At 42.0% G+C, this 17,741-nt stretch overlaps 1 protein-coding gene across 1 annotated transcript in view; it reads right to left on the bottom strand.

Annotated features, from left to right (window-relative positions):
- Positions 1-17,741, bottom strand: part of CLYBL (citramalyl-CoA lyase) — a 110,923-nt gene that overhangs the window by 30,223 nt on the left and 62,959 nt on the right. Inside the window, exon 4 of the mRNA XM_077753963.1 lies at positions 1,615-1,803. Within this exon, the coding sequence (XP_077610089.1) occupies positions 1,615-1,803 (189 nt within the window). The remainder of the gene's footprint in view (positions 1-1,614; positions 1,804-17,741) is intronic.

Below are 17,741 nucleotides of genomic sequence, written 5' to 3'. Positions count from 1 at the left end.
CCAGTTTCTGAGGGGTGACCTTGGAGAGAAGAACTCCAGCTTAGACAGTAAATATAAGTCCTTGAACGTTGGTCTTCAGAAAGACTCCAACGCGGAGCTGTCCAACAGAAACCAAATGGCAGTCACATATGTAATTCTAAATTTTCTAGTAGCTACATTAACAGAGTAAAATGAAGCAGGTGAATGTGATTTTAATAGTGTTTATTCAGCCTGGGGTGCCTGGATGGCTCTGTCTGGTGAAGTGTGCGACTCTTGATCTCAGGGTCGTGAGTTCAAACCCCATGTTGGGTGTAAGATTACTTAAAGAAAAAAATCTTTATATTTTACATTTATTTTTTTGTAGACTACTTTTCTTTTTTGTCTTTTCAAATTTTTATTTAAATTCGAGTTAGTTAACATATGATGTAATACTGGTTTCAGGAGTAAGAAAAATCTTAAAAAATAATGTTTATTCAACCCAACAGATCTGAAATATCGTCATTTCAACATGTGATCAATATAAAAGTTATTGAGGCAATTTGTATTCTTTTGTGGGGAGAGGGCTGCTAAGTCTTCAAACTCCCGTGTGTATTTCACACTTACAGCACATCTCAATTTGGACTTGCCACAGCTCAAGCGCTCAGGAGCCACACGTGGCAGGTGGCTGCAGGACCGGAAAGTATGGATCGAAGGCATCTACAAGCATTAGAAAGGGGAACGGTTTCCTCAGGTGTTACACCTATTCACTGTATTGCTACATTCACAGCCATAGCCTTAGAGATAATCCCAGATGTGGCTTGAAAACCACCCCTGTCCACACGCCCTTACCAAGCTTCCAGCACTGACAAATCACAGCCTCTGCACCCCGGAGTGGCACAGTGGACCGTTATTTTATTCAGCAGAGATCAGCAAAATCATAGCAACTCCTAAATAAAATCTAGCCTCCCTTTACTTTAACAATTAAAACAATCATAGTATAATTAGGCCCATTTCAAAGTTTTCTTAAGTAATTTGACATGCCAGGTTTTTATTGGCTGAAAAGTCTGTCGTGAAACACAAACACACCTGTCAGCAATTTAAAAAGGACGAACTGGAGAGCTGTTCAGGAAATAATATCTGTGCTAATTAAGACCACTAGTTAAAAGCTTCCTGTTTATTCCTCTAGTTGCCCTCAGGAGTGACCTTTCCCTCTCCTCCTCTGGGCTCATTTTTTCATTCGTGGCTAATGTGCTTTCACTGTGTATGAAGACTTCAAATGAACCTGGGTAAGAGCCATCTATTTCCCTACTCTTTCAGATGGAGGTTAGGGCCTGGCAGGGTGTGAGATGTGATCCAATTCTCAGGCAAAAGCTAGTTTCCAAAGATTGTGGACACTGTCCTGTCCCAGCCGCAAATGTGAGTGGGGCACAGAAGCATTATCGCAAGAGTGGAGCTGTTCCTTGGAACACACTGGGGAAAGCCGGGCTCCCCTCCTGTGAAGGCAATAGCCTTTCGGGCTCCCCTCTTTTCCTCAGCTCCCTTTTTCTCTGTTCCATGTACGTGTTTTCAAAATCCGCAGCACCCAAATCCTTCCTTTCTGGTACTCCTTCATAGCTGCTCCTGAGTCTTTAATTAAAGCAAAGCATTACTACTCACCCACTGGATGTCTTCAGGACCTTCAACCTTCGGCAGCATCAGGCTGGAAGGAAGAACCCGGGATCGCAGGAGGATCCCCAGGTCTTCTTCGGCCAGACCGCTGGACACCGAGTTGATTCTTACACACTTTTCAGTCAGGCCCAGATCAAAGTCTTCAAGGGTTTTTACTATTCTTGATCGAGCTTCATTCTGTAAGTGTCGATAAAATGTATCTCCTAAGTTTGTTTATCACCGAGAGGAAACACCGTCCTACTGACCGTGAGCCTGCTATGTGGGTTCAGAGTCTGAGCACCATGACTCTACCTACACATTTCCTGTCCAGCAAATAAATGGTATTGGAAACAAGTTGTCCAATCTGATGGACGAGTGATTGGCTTCCAGGCTTCATTCAAGATGACTATAACAGAGATAATAGCCACCATATTGCATACTGGTGCACTTTTTAAAAAAGATTTATTTATTTTTCAGAGAGAGAGAGAGAGAGTTCAAGCAGGGAAGGGGCAGAGAGGGGTGGGGGGACAATAGATCCAAAGTAGGCTCTGCACTGACAGCAGCAAGCTCGATGCAGGGCTCAAACCCACGAGCTATGAGATCATGACCTGAGCCAAAGTCGGATGCTTAACTGACTAGCCACCCAGGTGCCCCTGGTGCACTTCTAAATAACACTGCTGTCTTGCTCATTAGCATTTATTTCCAACTGGAAAGATAAATTAATACATAACATTTACTGAGCATTTACTAAGCTCTAGGCATGAGTCAAAGTCTTCTACCTGCATTTTCTCATTTAATAAATATAAGGAACTACATAACATTTGGATGATTGTAGTCTCATCTGTCGGCATATTCACATTAGGGGAAAAATAAGGATTTGTTTTCCTCTTTCCATATGCATCATGTTTTTTGCTCAAAATTTTTCTGCAACTAAGATGAATTTTGACATTCAATTAAGAAGGCACTCACAGGAAAATGACACTCCACAGTACAAAAAAGCTCCAACTTATTCACATGGAAGGCAATAATATCACCAAGAAATCCCCTCGTGAAGTGGAAGACAAATACATTTTTTACTTTGAGTTGACAGTCTGTACTCCATAGTTAAAACAAGCTGAAAGGTTGAAAGGCTGCTTCAGTGTATGAATTGTCCTTAGAAAAACTGTATGAAACCAAACATGTTATTTATCGGCTCTGAGTTGGGGTGTTGAAGGTGGGGAAGGAGGTGGGGATAGAAAGGAGGACATTGAGCGAGTCAAGAGAAAGAAAGCACTTGGGGTCATTACTTCCTGCCAATTTCAGTTTCAAAAACAAATTCCTCCAACTTGCCAACAGCCCTCAACAAATTCTCATTGTCAGAATGAACACTTATCAAAAGTAGTTTCATTTGGGAAGGGTTTTTATGATACTAATAAAACTTTAAAGCTTCTCGCTGCTGATGAATGTGGTTAAAAAAAAAAGTCTTCACAATATACAGCCATTTGAACAGCAATACTTATCTGGACAATAGCAAACCAAAGTGCAGACCAAAAAAAAAAAAAAAAGAGAGAGAGAATTATTAGAGCCAATATTGGGTCTAAGTCTAATCAACAAGACAAGCCAGGACAGTAGATTTAAAGCAGACGGATGTAGGTCTATGACCGAGTGGGAGCAGGGAAGGCTTCCAAATGTGGTCTGAGTTAAACAGTGTGAGGAAACAGTGGCTTAGAGTTGTCAGGTCAGATGGAAACAGAGTACGGAGACCAGTTTAAGACAGCTCTGTGGAGCCCTGATTTACAGAGCCCTGACTGCTGATAATTAGGCCAACCTTAGACAAAAGCAAGAGAGAGTTCACACTAGCTAAAGTGAGGGCTGATGGAGCCAACAGTGGCCTGGTTCCACACCATGCCTTTGGCTGTTCCACAGCCATAAAACTCATCCACTTGCTCCACCATGCCTTGTTCCATTCACTCAACAGGAAATCCTATTCATTAAACAGGAAAATCCTGCAGGTGAAGAGCAGAAGTGAGCTCAGCATCATGGGTCTAAAGACACCTCGCGCTGTCGAAAGAAAGGCCTTCAGCTCTTTGGCAGTATGGGTATTTAGATCCGTGGCCTCAAAGAACGGAGAATGTGTTCTGCGCCAGTTAGCCCACATAGCTACAAATTTGGGACTGCAGCAGCCTGTAAATATTTCAACTTCCAGGATTTCTTTCAATAGCAGGTTGGGCTTGTAAAGGGTCTACTGGGACACAGTGAACGGAAAATGGAAGGGAACTAACCAGATCATTTAGCCTGAAATGCATTTAAAAACGCGAGTTACTTGAATCATCATCCACACTCTCTAATCTGCATGTGTGCTCAAGGTGACGGGTCCCTGGCAACACCAATTTCCTAAATTGTTCATGTTGGTGTCAAACAAAATCTGACCCCTAAGCTGTTTTGTTGTTTCCTTTGGATTAGAAAGGGACTGTTTGTTCAAAGCTCATGTGCTAAACCTGTTCATGATTTTTATCTAAAGTCAGATTGCCATGGTTTCAGCACATTCCTGTTTACTTAGTAAAATTCAACCCTTGTGAAATTGGCTGCAAATGAAATACCTAATTCTAATTTTAGGCATAATCTGATTAGTACTTTTCACGTTATAATAATGAACACTGAATACTCAGCATTTTATTAGCTTTTTTTTTTTTTTCTGGCTCAGAATTAAAACAAGTGCTTTCCACTTCATCATTCTGTACCTTTCCAGAAAAAGATGATGGCTTTGGAGGTATATTGCCACACAACACCCTTATTAACAGGCTGTTGCTTGTTGTAATTTACATAAACTGAGTGTGCATCCCTCTGCTATGTATCCCAAAATACCCAACAACCTCACTGAATTTACACCAACCAACAAGTATGTTGATTTTTTTTTCTTTTTGGTGCTTTAATGGTGAAATATGTTACTGTGCTAGCAAACACACCCATGCCATCTGCTGGGTGAGAGGAAGGCAATTTCTAAGAACAATTAAGTTTAGTTCTGGGTGCTCAGCTAGAGAGAGCCACAGTCCACCCAGTTGTGAAAAGAAAGAAATTCTGTTCATTCTGTTCTCTCCTTCCTTCTCTCCCTCTCTCTCTCTCTCCTTGATACTAATCTCTCTGTTACAGCTCTCTCCTTTGCATCACCTCGCTCCATTCACACTTTCTCTTTTTTCTTTGCCTCCTATTTGGCCCTGACTATTCTTCCAATTTCCATCTCATTCAGGGGATTAGTAAGATACAGCCTGGCAGACACCACCCATTATTGGAGGTAATGTTCCCTGGCAAAAAGAAGGAAGAGGATATTAAAGCAAAAAGAGGCCACTCAAAAAAGGCCTTTTTTGCGGGAAAGGGTGTTTTACATCCTGGTAGCAAAATGGGTTGTTCAAAATGAGGTTGAGAAGGAACTGCATTCTAAATGTGTTAATACTACAGAATAACCTTGGTATGATTTTTCTTTATGTAGGATGAGCTTGTTCCTCTAAAATCTGAAAACGTGGGGAAAAGAAACCAGAATAAGGAATGGAATTACAGCCTTTATGAAGTTACGTTAGATCTTTGCAGAGATGAATTATCACAGTGTGTTCTGTAGCATGTGATTCGAGAGGTGGGCTCCACAGAGCTCACAGAGAAAGTAGGCACAGATCACAATTTTCGTCGGCACTTGTTCTAAATAAAAAGTGGTGTCACCAAACTTCCCACAATCAATCGATATTTCGTGCCATGGGCTGCTCAGTGCAGTGGACCAGTGGCTAATAAACTTGTCCTTATACATAAGCCACATTATTATGTGAGTCTGTCTGGGCCAGGAACCGAGGCGTGCTATGATTTCAGAGAGCCGGTTCTTATCACCTGGGGAAGAGACACGCTCCAGTGACGTAAGAAAGCGGATAAATCAACCATCGCCAAGACCTGCAGACTCCAAAATTAAAGGAGAAAATATGCGTGCAGTTGGTTCAATTGGCACCCATTAAAGCTAATAACTAATCATCCTCACAAGTTTCTAGCTCAGAATGATCAAATCTGCAAAGAAAACAACATCCGTCCACTTTTACACTCCAGTGGAAGAGGTGGTCCCTCGCGGCAGGGCGGCACAGTCTCGCCATCTGGAGAATAAATCGAGTGTGAAGTACAGTATAGTTTGGGACCAAGCTCCGTGGCGGCAGCTCAGCAGTCAGTTCATTAGTTCCAAACTTCCAGGGATTAGAGCGGCATCAATTCTACTGTCGGATAGGAAGAGACAGACAGGATACGAGATTCAAGGAGGATTGTGACAACCAGGAGGAGCCCCTTGGGTTTCTTTATAAAACTACAAAGTATAAACATACCCAAATAAGTGCCTTAAGTAATGGCATTACCACAGTTTCATAACATCTGAATTAACACCTTTCCCTTTTCCATCCCCCACTCAAACCGCGTATGTTAACATACTGTCGTTTTCAAAGGGAATCACAAAGCTGACCCTTGATGCAAGAGGAGCCATGAGAAAGCCATGCCGCCCAACCCAGATTTGGTAATTAAGAAATAGGAAAGACTTTCTAGATTCCAGGGAGACTTACAACCTTTGTGATTTTTAAAAATGTGCAATTAATATTTCATTGTACAAAAGGCAAATTGCCATGCCACATATTCAAAAACACTAGTGAATTCTATCTTTTCTGAATCTGCCCATCTGATTTCCATTTTATCTAATTTGCATGGGTGGAACATACTTTAGGCTTTGATACCACTATGTACATGAAAAATTTTTTGAAAATTTTGATGTCGTTTAGTTTAAAATACAAAATTCAGAGTGAACTTTTCCATTTAAGGATCTCCTTTTTCATATTTCTATTATATATACATATATATGTATATATATTTTAAATGTTATTTGCTTTTAGAGAGAGATACACAGAGCACAAGCAAGGGAGAGGCAGAGACAGAGGAAGATACAGAATCTGAAGCAGGCTCTAGGCTCTGAGCTGTCAGCCCAGAACCCGACGCGGGGCTTAAACCCATCAACCATGAGACCAAGACCTGAGCCAAAGTCAGATGTTTAACCAACTGAGCCACCCAGGTGCCCCTATACATTTATTTTTTAATAAGGAAGTGCTTCTGACATAAAACAGGTCATCATTAGTAAACTATGTTACTGTATTTTTCTTATAAGTGTATAAAAATTTCTTATGATCACAGAGCTTGTTGTGGTGATTGTGTTGGACAAAAGGCAAAGAAATTCTTATTAATTAGTACAACCTGGTAGCATTTCTTCAGGAAGGTGATAGTGTTTTCTATCTCATTGTTTTTTCCACATAAAAAAAACCCTTGGTTTGCTTATTTTTGAAAAAAGAAAATCTACAACAATATTGAATATACCATGAATTAACTGGTTTAAGATGTAATTCACTGATAAAAACCAAAGGCAGGGATAACAAAAGAAAAAAAAGACAAACTGGACTTCATGAAAATTAAAAAATATTTGTACATCAAGGGACACTTGATATAAACAGAGACAAAAGGCAACCCACAGAATGTGAGAAAATATTTGCAAATCATATAACAGTTAAAGGATCAATATCTAGGGCAGACGNAAAAAAAAAAAAGAAACAAAACATCAAAAAATTTTTAAAAAAAGATGAAGAATCCATATCTAGAATATATACAGATCTAAAACTCAACAACAACAAAAATCAACATAATTTAAAAAGTGGTCAAAGGATCTGAATAGACATTTTTCCCAAGAAGATATACAAATGGCCAATAAGCTAATGAAAAAAATGCTCAACATCATTGATAATTAGGGAAATGCAAATCAAAACTAAAATGAAATACCACTTCATACCCATTAGGATGGCTACTATAAAAAAAAAAAAACCATAAGAGACTCTTGAATGCTGAGAACAAACTGAGGGCTGATGGGGGTGGGGGGAGGGGGGTGATGGGCATGGAGGAGGGCACTTGTGGGGATGAGCACTGGGTGTTATATGGAAACCAACCTGACAATAAGCTATTTTAAAAAAAAGCAGAAAAAAACAAGTGTTGGTGAGGATGTGGATAAATTGGAACTCTAGTGTGCTGTTGGTGGGAATGCAAATGGTACAACTGCCATAGAAAACAGTATGGCAGTTCCTCAAAAAATTAAAAATAGGATTACCTTATGATCCAACAATTCCGCTTTTCGGTATATATCCCAAAACAATGAAGGCAGGGTCTTATACACTTAAGTGTATAGCAGCACTATTCTTAATTGCTAAAATGTGGAAGCAAGCTAAGTGTCCACTGACAAGATAATGGATAAGCAAAATGTGTTATATACATACAATGGAATATTATTCAACTTTAAAAAGAGAGGAAATTCTGACATATGCTGCAATATGGAGGAACCTTGAGGACATTAGGGTAAGTAAAATAAGCCAGTCACAGAAAGATAACTACTGTGCTGAGGTACTTAGAGTAGTCAGAAAGTAGAATAGTGGTTGCCAGGTGCTGGGGGAGGAGGGAATGGTAGTTAGTGTTTAAGGAGTACAGGGTTTCAGTTTTACAAGATGAAAAGAGTTATAGGGATGGATGGTGGTAATGGCCGCACAACAATGTGAATGTATCAATAACAACTGAATAGTATACTTAAAGATGGTTAAGATGGTAAATTTTGTTATGTATACTCTACCACAATAAAAAAAAAAGTGAAAAAATTTTTTACTCATTGACTTATCCCACAGATTAGTACAATTGTAGGCACTTTGTTTATTCTGAAAATACAGATTTTGGTAGAGCAAAGTCTCTGATGTGTTAATTATGAAAGATACATTAAAACACAAGTTTAGGAGGGGCACCTGACTGGCTTAGTTGGTAGAGCATGCAATTCTTCATCTCGGGGTCACAAGTTTGAGACCCATGTTATTTTGAAGGTCTCTGAGCAATTAAAAATATTTTTAAAGACATTAAAACAATGGCTTTCAGTCATACAGGCCTCTACTTTTGTCAAAATACAAAGAATTCATTAGGTTTATTTATTTTGAGAGAGGGAGGGAATGCCTGTGTGTGCCAGGGATGGGGGCAGAGAGGGAGAGAGAGAATCCCAAGCAGGCTGGTGCTGCCAGCACAAAGCCCAGTGAAGGGCTCAAGCTCATGAACTGTTGGATCATGACCTGAGCTGAAACCAAGAGTTGGACGCTTAACTGACTGAGCCCCCCAGGCACCCCTCATGTAATTTATTGAATACTGTACTGAGTGTGAAAAACAGTGGTTGTATGGGACAGATGGTGGTCAGTGTACTGGTTGTTTACCTTTGTGACCATGGAGCTGACTGGGAGCTGAGGCTCCTTGATGCTGCCCAGTATCATGAGAGAGAATCTTTTTTTTTTTTTTTAATGTTTGTTTATTTTTGAGAGAAAAAGAGAGAGCATGAGCGGGGGAGTGGGTGGGAGAGAGGGGGACAGATCTGAAGTGGGCTCTGGGCTGACAGCGGAGAGCCTGATTCGGGATTTGAACTCACAAACTGTGAGATCATGACCTGAGCTGAAGTAGGACAATTAACTAACTGAGCCATTCAGGCGCCCCCATGACAGAGGATCTTACTGCCTATTGCTAGCCCAGGAAAGATCCAAATTCAAAATTTAAAGTGCAGTTGCTACTGAAGGTGTATCACTTTTGCACCACTGTAAAGTAGGAAAGTCCTAAATCAAACCATCATAAGTTGGAGGTCATCTGTATTAGACTTTTTCCACAACAAAACATTAAAAGCTAGTTAATGTCTTATACCATATGATTTCACTCATTGTGTAGAATTTCAGATACAAAACAAATTAACAAAAAGAGAGACAAAAAGCAGACTCTTTAATACAGAGAACAAACTGGTGGGTGCCTGAAGGGAGGTGGATGGGTGAAACCAGATAAACAGGATCAAGAAAGAGTCCACTTTGATAAGCACTGATGTAATGTATTAGAATTGCGGAATAATTGGGGCGCCTGGGTGGCTCAGTTGGTTGAGCGTCCAACTTCAGCTCAGGTCATGATCTCACGGTTCGTGAGTTTGAGCCTTGCATTGGGCTTGCTGCTATCAGTGCAGAGCCTGCTTTGGCTCTTCTGTTCTCTTCTCTCTGTCCCTCCCTGGCTCACGCTCTCTCAAAAAAATTAGTAAATAATAAAAAAATTAAAAATGTTTTAGTTTTTAAAAATTAAAGAAAAAAGACTATACTGTACCACTGAAACAAATGACACTATATGGTAATGACACTTCAATAAAAAAAAGCTTCTGACTTAAAATTTATTTTCCTTGTTATTTGTGGGAAATAAGTTGGGGGAGGTTGTTTTTAGGCTTGTGGGTTTTGGTGGTGGTTGTTGTTGTTTTTGTTGTTAACAGCTTTACTGAGATAAAGCTCAAGTAAAAGAACACCCATTTTATTTTATTTATTTTTTTTACAAATAGTTTATTGTCAAATTAGTTTCCACATAACACCCAGTGCTCATCCCCACAAGTGTCCTCCTCCATGCCCATCCCCCCCTCCCCCCCACATCCATCAGTCCTCAGTTTTTGTCAGCATTCAAGAGTCTCTNGCCAGCATCTAGAGTCCTCTGATTTGCTCATTTTAGCCACTCTGACTGGCGTGAGGTGGTATCTCAGTGTGGTTTTGATTTGTATTTCCCTGATGAGGAGGGATGCTGAGCATCGTTTCATGTGTCTGTTGGCCATCTGGATGTCCTCTTTGGAGAAGTGTCTGTTCATGTCAAGAACCCCCATTTTAAGTGTACAGTTCAGTGACTGTTAGTATATTCACAGAGTTGTGTAGCCATTGCCACAATCAATTTTAAAATATTTTATCATCCTGAGGCACTTGGGTCAGTCAGTTAGGCATCTGACTCTTGATTTCAGCTCAGGTCATGATCTCATGGTTCAGGAGTTCGAGCCCCAAGTCAGGCCCTGTGCTGACAGCATGGAGCCTTCGTGGGATTGTCTCTCCCTCTCTCTCTGTCCCTCCCCTGCTTGCTCTCTGTCTCTCAAAACAAATGAAAATAAACTTAAAAAAAAAAGGAACATTTTTATCATTCCAAAAAAAAAAAAAAACCTCATACTCTTCAGCAGTTACTCCCAGATTCCTGCAACCTTTGCAGCTCTAGGCAACCACTAGTCTGGCTTGTTTCTCTGTAGATTTGCTTATTCTGGGCATTTTATGTAAATTGGAATCATGCAATATGTGATCTTTTGAGACTGGTCTCCTTGCTTAGTACAGTATTTCAAGGTTCATCATATTGTAGCATGTATCAGCACCTCCTTCTTCATTGCCAAATAATATTCCATTGTATGGATATACTGCTTTGAGTTTATCTACTATCAGTTAATGAACATTTGGTTTGTTTTGGCTTTTGACTGTTAGGAGAAATGCTGCTATGAACATTCATGTACAAGTTTTTGTGTGGTTACCTGTTTTCATTTCTCTTGCCTAGGAGAAAGGAGAACTGCTGGGTTATAAGACAACTCTTTTTATTTATTTATTAAAAATTTTTTTTAACTCTAGGTTTAATCTCCTGAGGAACTAGTAACTGTTTCCAAAGCGGCTGTGTCAATTTATATTCCAATCAGAAGTGGATGAAGGTAGGGGAATAATAGTGGGGGAGAGGGAGGGAGGCAAACCATGAGAGACTCCTGAATGCTGAGAACAAACTGAGGGCTGATGGGGGTGGAGGGGAGGGGAAGGAGTGTGATGGGCATGGGGGAGGGCACTTGTGGGGGATGAGCACTGGGTGTTATATGGAAACCAAGTTGACAATAAACTAGTAAAAAAAAAAAAGAAGTGGATGAAGGTTCCAACTGCTCTGTATCCTCACCAACACATGTTATGGTCTTCATAAAAATTAATTAATTAATTAATTTTAAATGTTTATTTTTGAGGGGCGCCTGGGTGGTTCAGTCGGTTGGGCGTCCGACTTTGGCTCAGGTCATAATCTCACAGTTCGTGGGTTCGAGCCCCGCATCGGGTTCTGTGCTGACAGCTAGCTCAGAGCCTGGAGCCTGTTTCGGATTCTGTGTCTCCCTCTCTCTCTGACACTCCCCTGCTCACACTATCTCTCTCTCTCTCAGAAATAAAAAAAAAAACATTTTTAAAAAGTACAAAAAATGTTTATTTTTGAGAGAGTGAATGAGTGGGGGAGGGGCAGAGAGGGGGACAGAGGATCCAAAGTGGGTTCTGTGCTGACAGCAAAGAGCCTGATGTAGGGCTTGAACCTACGAACCGTGAGATCATGACCTGAAACAAAGTTGGATGCTTAACCAACTGAGCCGCCCAGGCATCCCTATGCTCTTTAAAAAATAAAAAAAAGTTTATTTATTTATTTTGAGAGAGAGAGAGAGTGAGTGGGAGAGGGGGGGAGAGGGAGGGAGAGAGAGAATCCCAAGCAGGCTCCATGCTGTAAGCACAGAGCCTGACGTGGGGCTTAAACTCAAGCTGTGAGATCATGACCTGAGCTGAAATCGGGAGTCAGATGCCCAACCGACTAAGCCACCCAGGCACCCCTTGCAGGGTGGCTTTGAAGTACACTTTGCACACTGCACACAANGATCATGACCTAAGCGAAAGTTGGATGCTTAACCGACTAAGCCACCCAGGCGCCCCTGCACACAACTTTTTAAAAAGACAAAGTATTTACCTACTAAAGGCATGTGTTGCCTTTCTACTTGTGAATAACTGCCATGCTCAGATTTGTCTGGGGAGTTCTGGAGTCTTCCCACACTTACTATTCTCTTTGCTCTCATTCATCAGTTGGTCTCACAGCCCCAGAGGGGCAGTGGCATAGTTCCTGTTTTCTAGCAGGGTGGTAGAGGCACCGGGAGCCACAAGACTCGCTCTAGGCAGGACAGTGTGTGAGGGGAGGGACAGGAACATGCTTTCTCCTGAAGGGGCCACTACCCATGACTAATGATGCAGAGGATCCAGAGGAAATCTGAACATCATCATCACTTGTTAGGTGTTTTATGCAGTTAAGGCCAAACATCCAGATACTGGAAAACATTTAGATACTCGATAGGATTTGTCTTCTTCTTTAAGATCATTTGTGACTCTGAAAAGAAGATTTCCTCAATACTAACCCCAGGTTCTATCTGATGTCCCTGGTCTGGTGCATTTAAAACTTTTTAACCAGTAGGAGAGGGATCAATCAAATGCTATCCACTGTGCTGGGTGCTGGGAACAGGTGTGGAGGGATAGGGAAAGGTATATAATAACTTTACATTGATATATAAATCAACAGAGGAATGTGTCATCTAGTTGTGACAATGAAAGAAAGACCCATAGAATGAGGAGCAAAACAGTTCAAGTCAGTGGAACAGACAATGGAACTTAGAGGGGATTAGAGGCAGGAGGGGGCACTTCAGGCTCAGATGGGGGGCAGGGGAGTTGGGGATCTCATTAGGTGCTGAGGAGGGGGTAGCACCCAGCAGAAAGCCAGGAAAGGGCAGAAGGCAGAGGCAGGAACAGTGAGCGAATACAGAAGCAGATGGTCAGTACGTGTGAGGTTATGTAGGGAAGGTGCTGGCGTCAGGAGATGGACAGAAAGACAAGAGATTCCCAGGTGGGCAGGGGTGAGCCCCAATTTAGGAATACAAGGGCTAAGTCCTTGTATTTGGTCCCACATTGAGGGAGGCAAAAGATGGTAGGGGTGGTGGGACAAGACTTAGAGTTCAGTTGAGAAAACACTCTCCATAGTGGAATCTGCTGGTGCCCGGACCTGGACTGGACTGGGGGAAGGTCTACCCCCCACCACTCCCTGAGTGCTGCGTGGAGAAGCTCCCTGCCTGAGCTCTGCTCTGCCCACAGGCTACGTCTCCATCTCCTGAGCGCGGTAAAGCACGTGCTTTTATTGCCAGAGGGCCTCTAGTCCTGAGCTACTCAATTTTGTCTTTCGGGTGGATGTGTTTACACGTTGTCTGATCTGGAGAGTACAGTACAGGAGCAGTACAGTGCATTTTCTTGTCTGCAGAGGAAACATAAAGTACACAAGGAATGGGAACGAGGCCTCCCTCCCTCCCTTTTGCCTTCTAATTGGTCTCCCTCTGCCCTGTGGATGGCGAAGGTGGCTCCCTTCCCACCTGGTGCAAAGCACAGCCCCCAGCAAAGCTGCCCTCTTCCTCTCAACTTGCTAGATTTGTGTTTCCCCACTTCTCTGGGTTAGAGAAGGTAATTAACTGTTTGGGTTTAAAAGCCCTCCTGCTGGGTTGCAGTCTGCGTGGGAGAATGAAAGTAAACAAGCGAAAGGGAACAGTGTCATCAAAGGACTCTGCACCTACCTTCCTTCATTATGAGGACGAAAACACAGCCGTTTACCACAGGTGCCACGGACCACCCACCCACCCAGGGCAAGGTCTGCAGGCCCTTCATTCTTTTTTAACAGTAAGTCGAGAGTGATTAGTTCATGATGTAATGAGGCAGCCCTGCCATGGTTTCAGACACGCATCAGGTAACGGCCGTGTCACCTGCCTGGGCTGGAGCAGTTTTACTTTGATGCTCACAACTGTTTGGGCTGATGACTTCGTTCAGGTTACAAGCCCACTTGGGATACACTGCTAGTATAACTCATCCAAACTGTCCCCTAAACTAAGTATTAAGAACCAATTTTCTTAAAAAGCGAAAGCTTCACTTCTATGTAGGAAAACATCTGTTTTCCTGCCCGTCACCAATTTTGGAGGCGAACGGGGCCCACTTCTCTGCAAGCTGCACTAAGGTAGGTTGTACAGGAACGCCGCTGTGCCGACGGTGCTGCCCGGAAATTCCTGTCTGCCTGCCAACTGCTTCAGCAACACTTCTCTAAGGTGCTGACACAAAGAATCTTGTCTCCATAAGTAGGAGGTTATAAAAGCTTACAGACAGAGCATAAATGTCTAATGATAAGGCACAAACAGCCTTGCAATTCCACAAACCAAACTAACGGGAATTTCAGCAGGTGCAAGGCCTTGACTTCACATTTTTGGGGAAGAAGCTTTACTCTGTGACAGAGCAAACAGAATTCTTTAGCTTCCCTCCTGTTCATTAGTCTTCCTGGCAGCCATGAAGGAAGAAATCAGGTAACTGAATAAGCTCCGTGATGGCAGAAATTGAACACAAGGAAAAATTTCTTGCGGCACACTAACCCGGACCATTATTCTCACAAACTCCTTTTAATGTAGGTGCGGCTTTAAAATGAAAAGGAATTTTAAAATCCCCTGCCTGGTATTATCAGCTGGTTCTATCTTTGTAGATTTAGATTTCTGTTGCTCAAATACATAGTCACGCTTCATTTTATAGCAATTCATCATTTCTTTTTCATGGTTTGTTGTTGTCTTGCTTCCTAATTGTTTCCCAAAGAAAGCAGTAATTAAAAAGGCTTTGTTTCTTTTAGGGGGCAAATTTACAGGTATCTTATTTTAATATTATTATTTTTTTAATTAAAAAAATTTAATTAAAAATTTTTTTTAAAATGTTTATTTATATTTGAGATGAGAGAGACAGAGTGCGAGCAAGGGAGGGGCAGAGAAAGAGGGAGACACAGAATCTGAAACAGGCTCCAGGCTCTGAGTTGTCAGCACAGAACCTGATGCGGGGCTCGAACCCATGAACCCTGAGATCATGACCTGAGCTAAAGTCTGATGCTTAACTGAGTTACCCAGGCACCCCAATATTATTATTTTTAAGATTTATTTAAAGTTTATTTTGAGAGAGAAAATGAATGAGCGGGGGAGGGGCAGAGAGAGAGGGAGACAGAGGATCTGAAGCAGACTCTATGCTGTCAGTGCAGAGCCTGACATGGGGCTCAAACTCAAGAACTGCAAGATGGTAACCTGAGCCAAAGTCAAGAGTTGGATGCTTAACCGACTGAGCCATCCAGGCCACCCCTTAGATTTATTTTAAGTAATCTCTACTTAATGTAGGGCTCGAACTCACAACCCCGAGTTCAAGAGTTGTATGCTCCACTGACTAAGCCACCCATGTGCCTCCAAATTTTTAGGTATTTTAGAGAGCAGAACTTCTCCATTCTACTCTTCCTCATTTATTTTTGTTCTAAAATCAACAAGGAAAAAAGAAGAAAAATATAATGTGGAAAACTGAAGAATGGAGAAGGAGGATGGCCATTAGAACATTTTCTTTTTTAAAAAGGCACATTCTGCCCTTTGAGAACAATGGTTTGGTTACAGCAAAGGGCCCTTCTCAAGAACCGAGCCACATGGGAGAACATTTCTCTTTCCGGCCTATGGGCGCATGCCATAATTCCTCTGAAAATGGGTCCCATCGAGAAAGTGGCAGAGCCCAGGGTCCTCTTACCAAGTGCATGAACCCCAGCTCTCCTGTGATTCAATGTCTTGCTTGAGAAAATGCTAACAGGACAATGCAAGGGCCCACGCCACACTTGATCTTCATCGTGTTGCCCACCTGGTCTACTTGCCAGCTCTTCACGTGGACTTTCTCGGCAGCTTCATTCCTTCACTGGTGCCAGGCAGGCTCGGTGAGGAGCCACTTGGGTCTTCTTCCCTCTTTTATCGCCCAGTAAATTTTCATAAAGCATTTAACGTGAGAACAAGCAGGTTAATTTACCACGCCGGCGGGCCAGGCTCTCAGAAGGCTCCCTGCAACATTGCCATGTTTTGGCGTTAGAGTCCGAGGCCTCGGTCCCAGCGGCGAGGAAGCTTGCCAGAGCCTTCTCTGTGCAGACACCAGGTGTGATTTAGCATAACAGATTGTGTGGACGTTCCACAGCTTCTGTAACCCACGCGTCAGGACCAAATTGTATCCTCCGTGCAAGATGAAGATGAAAGTCTCAGGGGCTAAAAGCTCTGCCAGGAAAAGCTTCCGGACGTACAGGAACTGGGAACAACGTCCTACCTTGCAACACATGCCTGGTTTCAGGAACATCAAAGTCCTTTTTAACAGTGTTGGTACCTTGTTGAAATGCCCTGTTATATCAATGCTGTTTTTCCCTCATGATAGGTGAGCAATGAGAAACTAACATTTTTTAAAAATATAAAGATATGCAAAACATAGAATTGTAAGGAAATTTAAAAAACTTATTGAATCCGGCCTTCAATATATACCTAGTCAGTTGCCCAAATCATGCACGAATTCTTGGTTGACAGTGACTTTGAACACTGATACTCCAGAGTTCAGCCCTTGGGATGCTGCTTAGGGAAGACTTTCAGCTTTGATGCTAGACAGTGCAGATCTCAGAGATGAGAACTGCATGCCCCCTGCAGATGGCAAGCTTAGTGAGCCTTGAGAAAAGGACAGGCCTAAAGCAGAGGTCAGCCCACTGGGAGAGTGGCTGAAGGCACAGGGAAAGTGATTTTAGGACAAGCTTAGCAAACACAACTGCCAAAATTACCAGCCTTCTTGTCCAGACCACTGCCATGTGCAATTTAATGCTTAGCGATGTGCAGATGGTAAGTGGAGAGGACCAGTGCGTCCCAGGGGCATCCCAGTGCTGAGTAATACAGCTTTGGAAGGAAGTATATATGTTCACACATTCAGAATCACTGGATAACAAGGATGTAAATTTTTTTTCTTTAGATTTTAGCATAGTTGACACATAACGTGACATTACTTTCAGGTGTACGACAGTGATTCAGCTTCTCTATACATTATGCTGTGCTCACAAGTGGGGCTGCCATCTGTCATTCATACAACCAACCCTATTACAGTATCGCTGACTGTATTTCCTGTGCTGTGCTTTTATTCCTGTGACTTATTCATTCCAGAACTCGAAGCCTGTCTCTCCCACTCCTCTTCACCAATTTTGCCCATGCCCGACCCCTCTTCCTGCTGGCAACCATCAGTTTGTTCTTTCTATTTACAGGTCTGATTCTGCTTTTTGTTTGTTTATTTATTTGTTTTTTTCATATTCCACATATGAGTGAAGTCATAAGGTATTTATCTTTCTCAGTCTGACTTATTTCACTTAGCGCATAATACCCTCTAGGGCCATCCAAACTGTTACAAATGTCATGATCTCATCTTTTTTATGGCTGTGTAATATTCCACTGTGTGTGCGCACACAGAGACACATCTTCATCTATCAAGGGACACTTAGGTTGTTTCCATGTTTCTATATTGTAAATAATGCTATAATAAACATAAAAATGCATGTATCTTTTCCAATTAGTGTTTTTGGTTTTTTTTGGATAAATACCCAAATTT

The sequence above is a fragment of the Crocuta crocuta genome, unplaced genomic scaffold (assembly GCF_008692635.1).
Source record: "Crocuta crocuta isolate KB4526 unplaced genomic scaffold, BGI_CrCroc_1.0 scaffold31, whole genome shotgun sequence".
Taxonomy (NCBI): Eukaryota; Metazoa; Chordata; class Mammalia; order Carnivora; family Hyaenidae; genus Crocuta; species Crocuta crocuta.
Note: the sequence above shows the minus strand (reverse complement) of the source record. Positions and strands in the feature narration are given on the sequence as shown.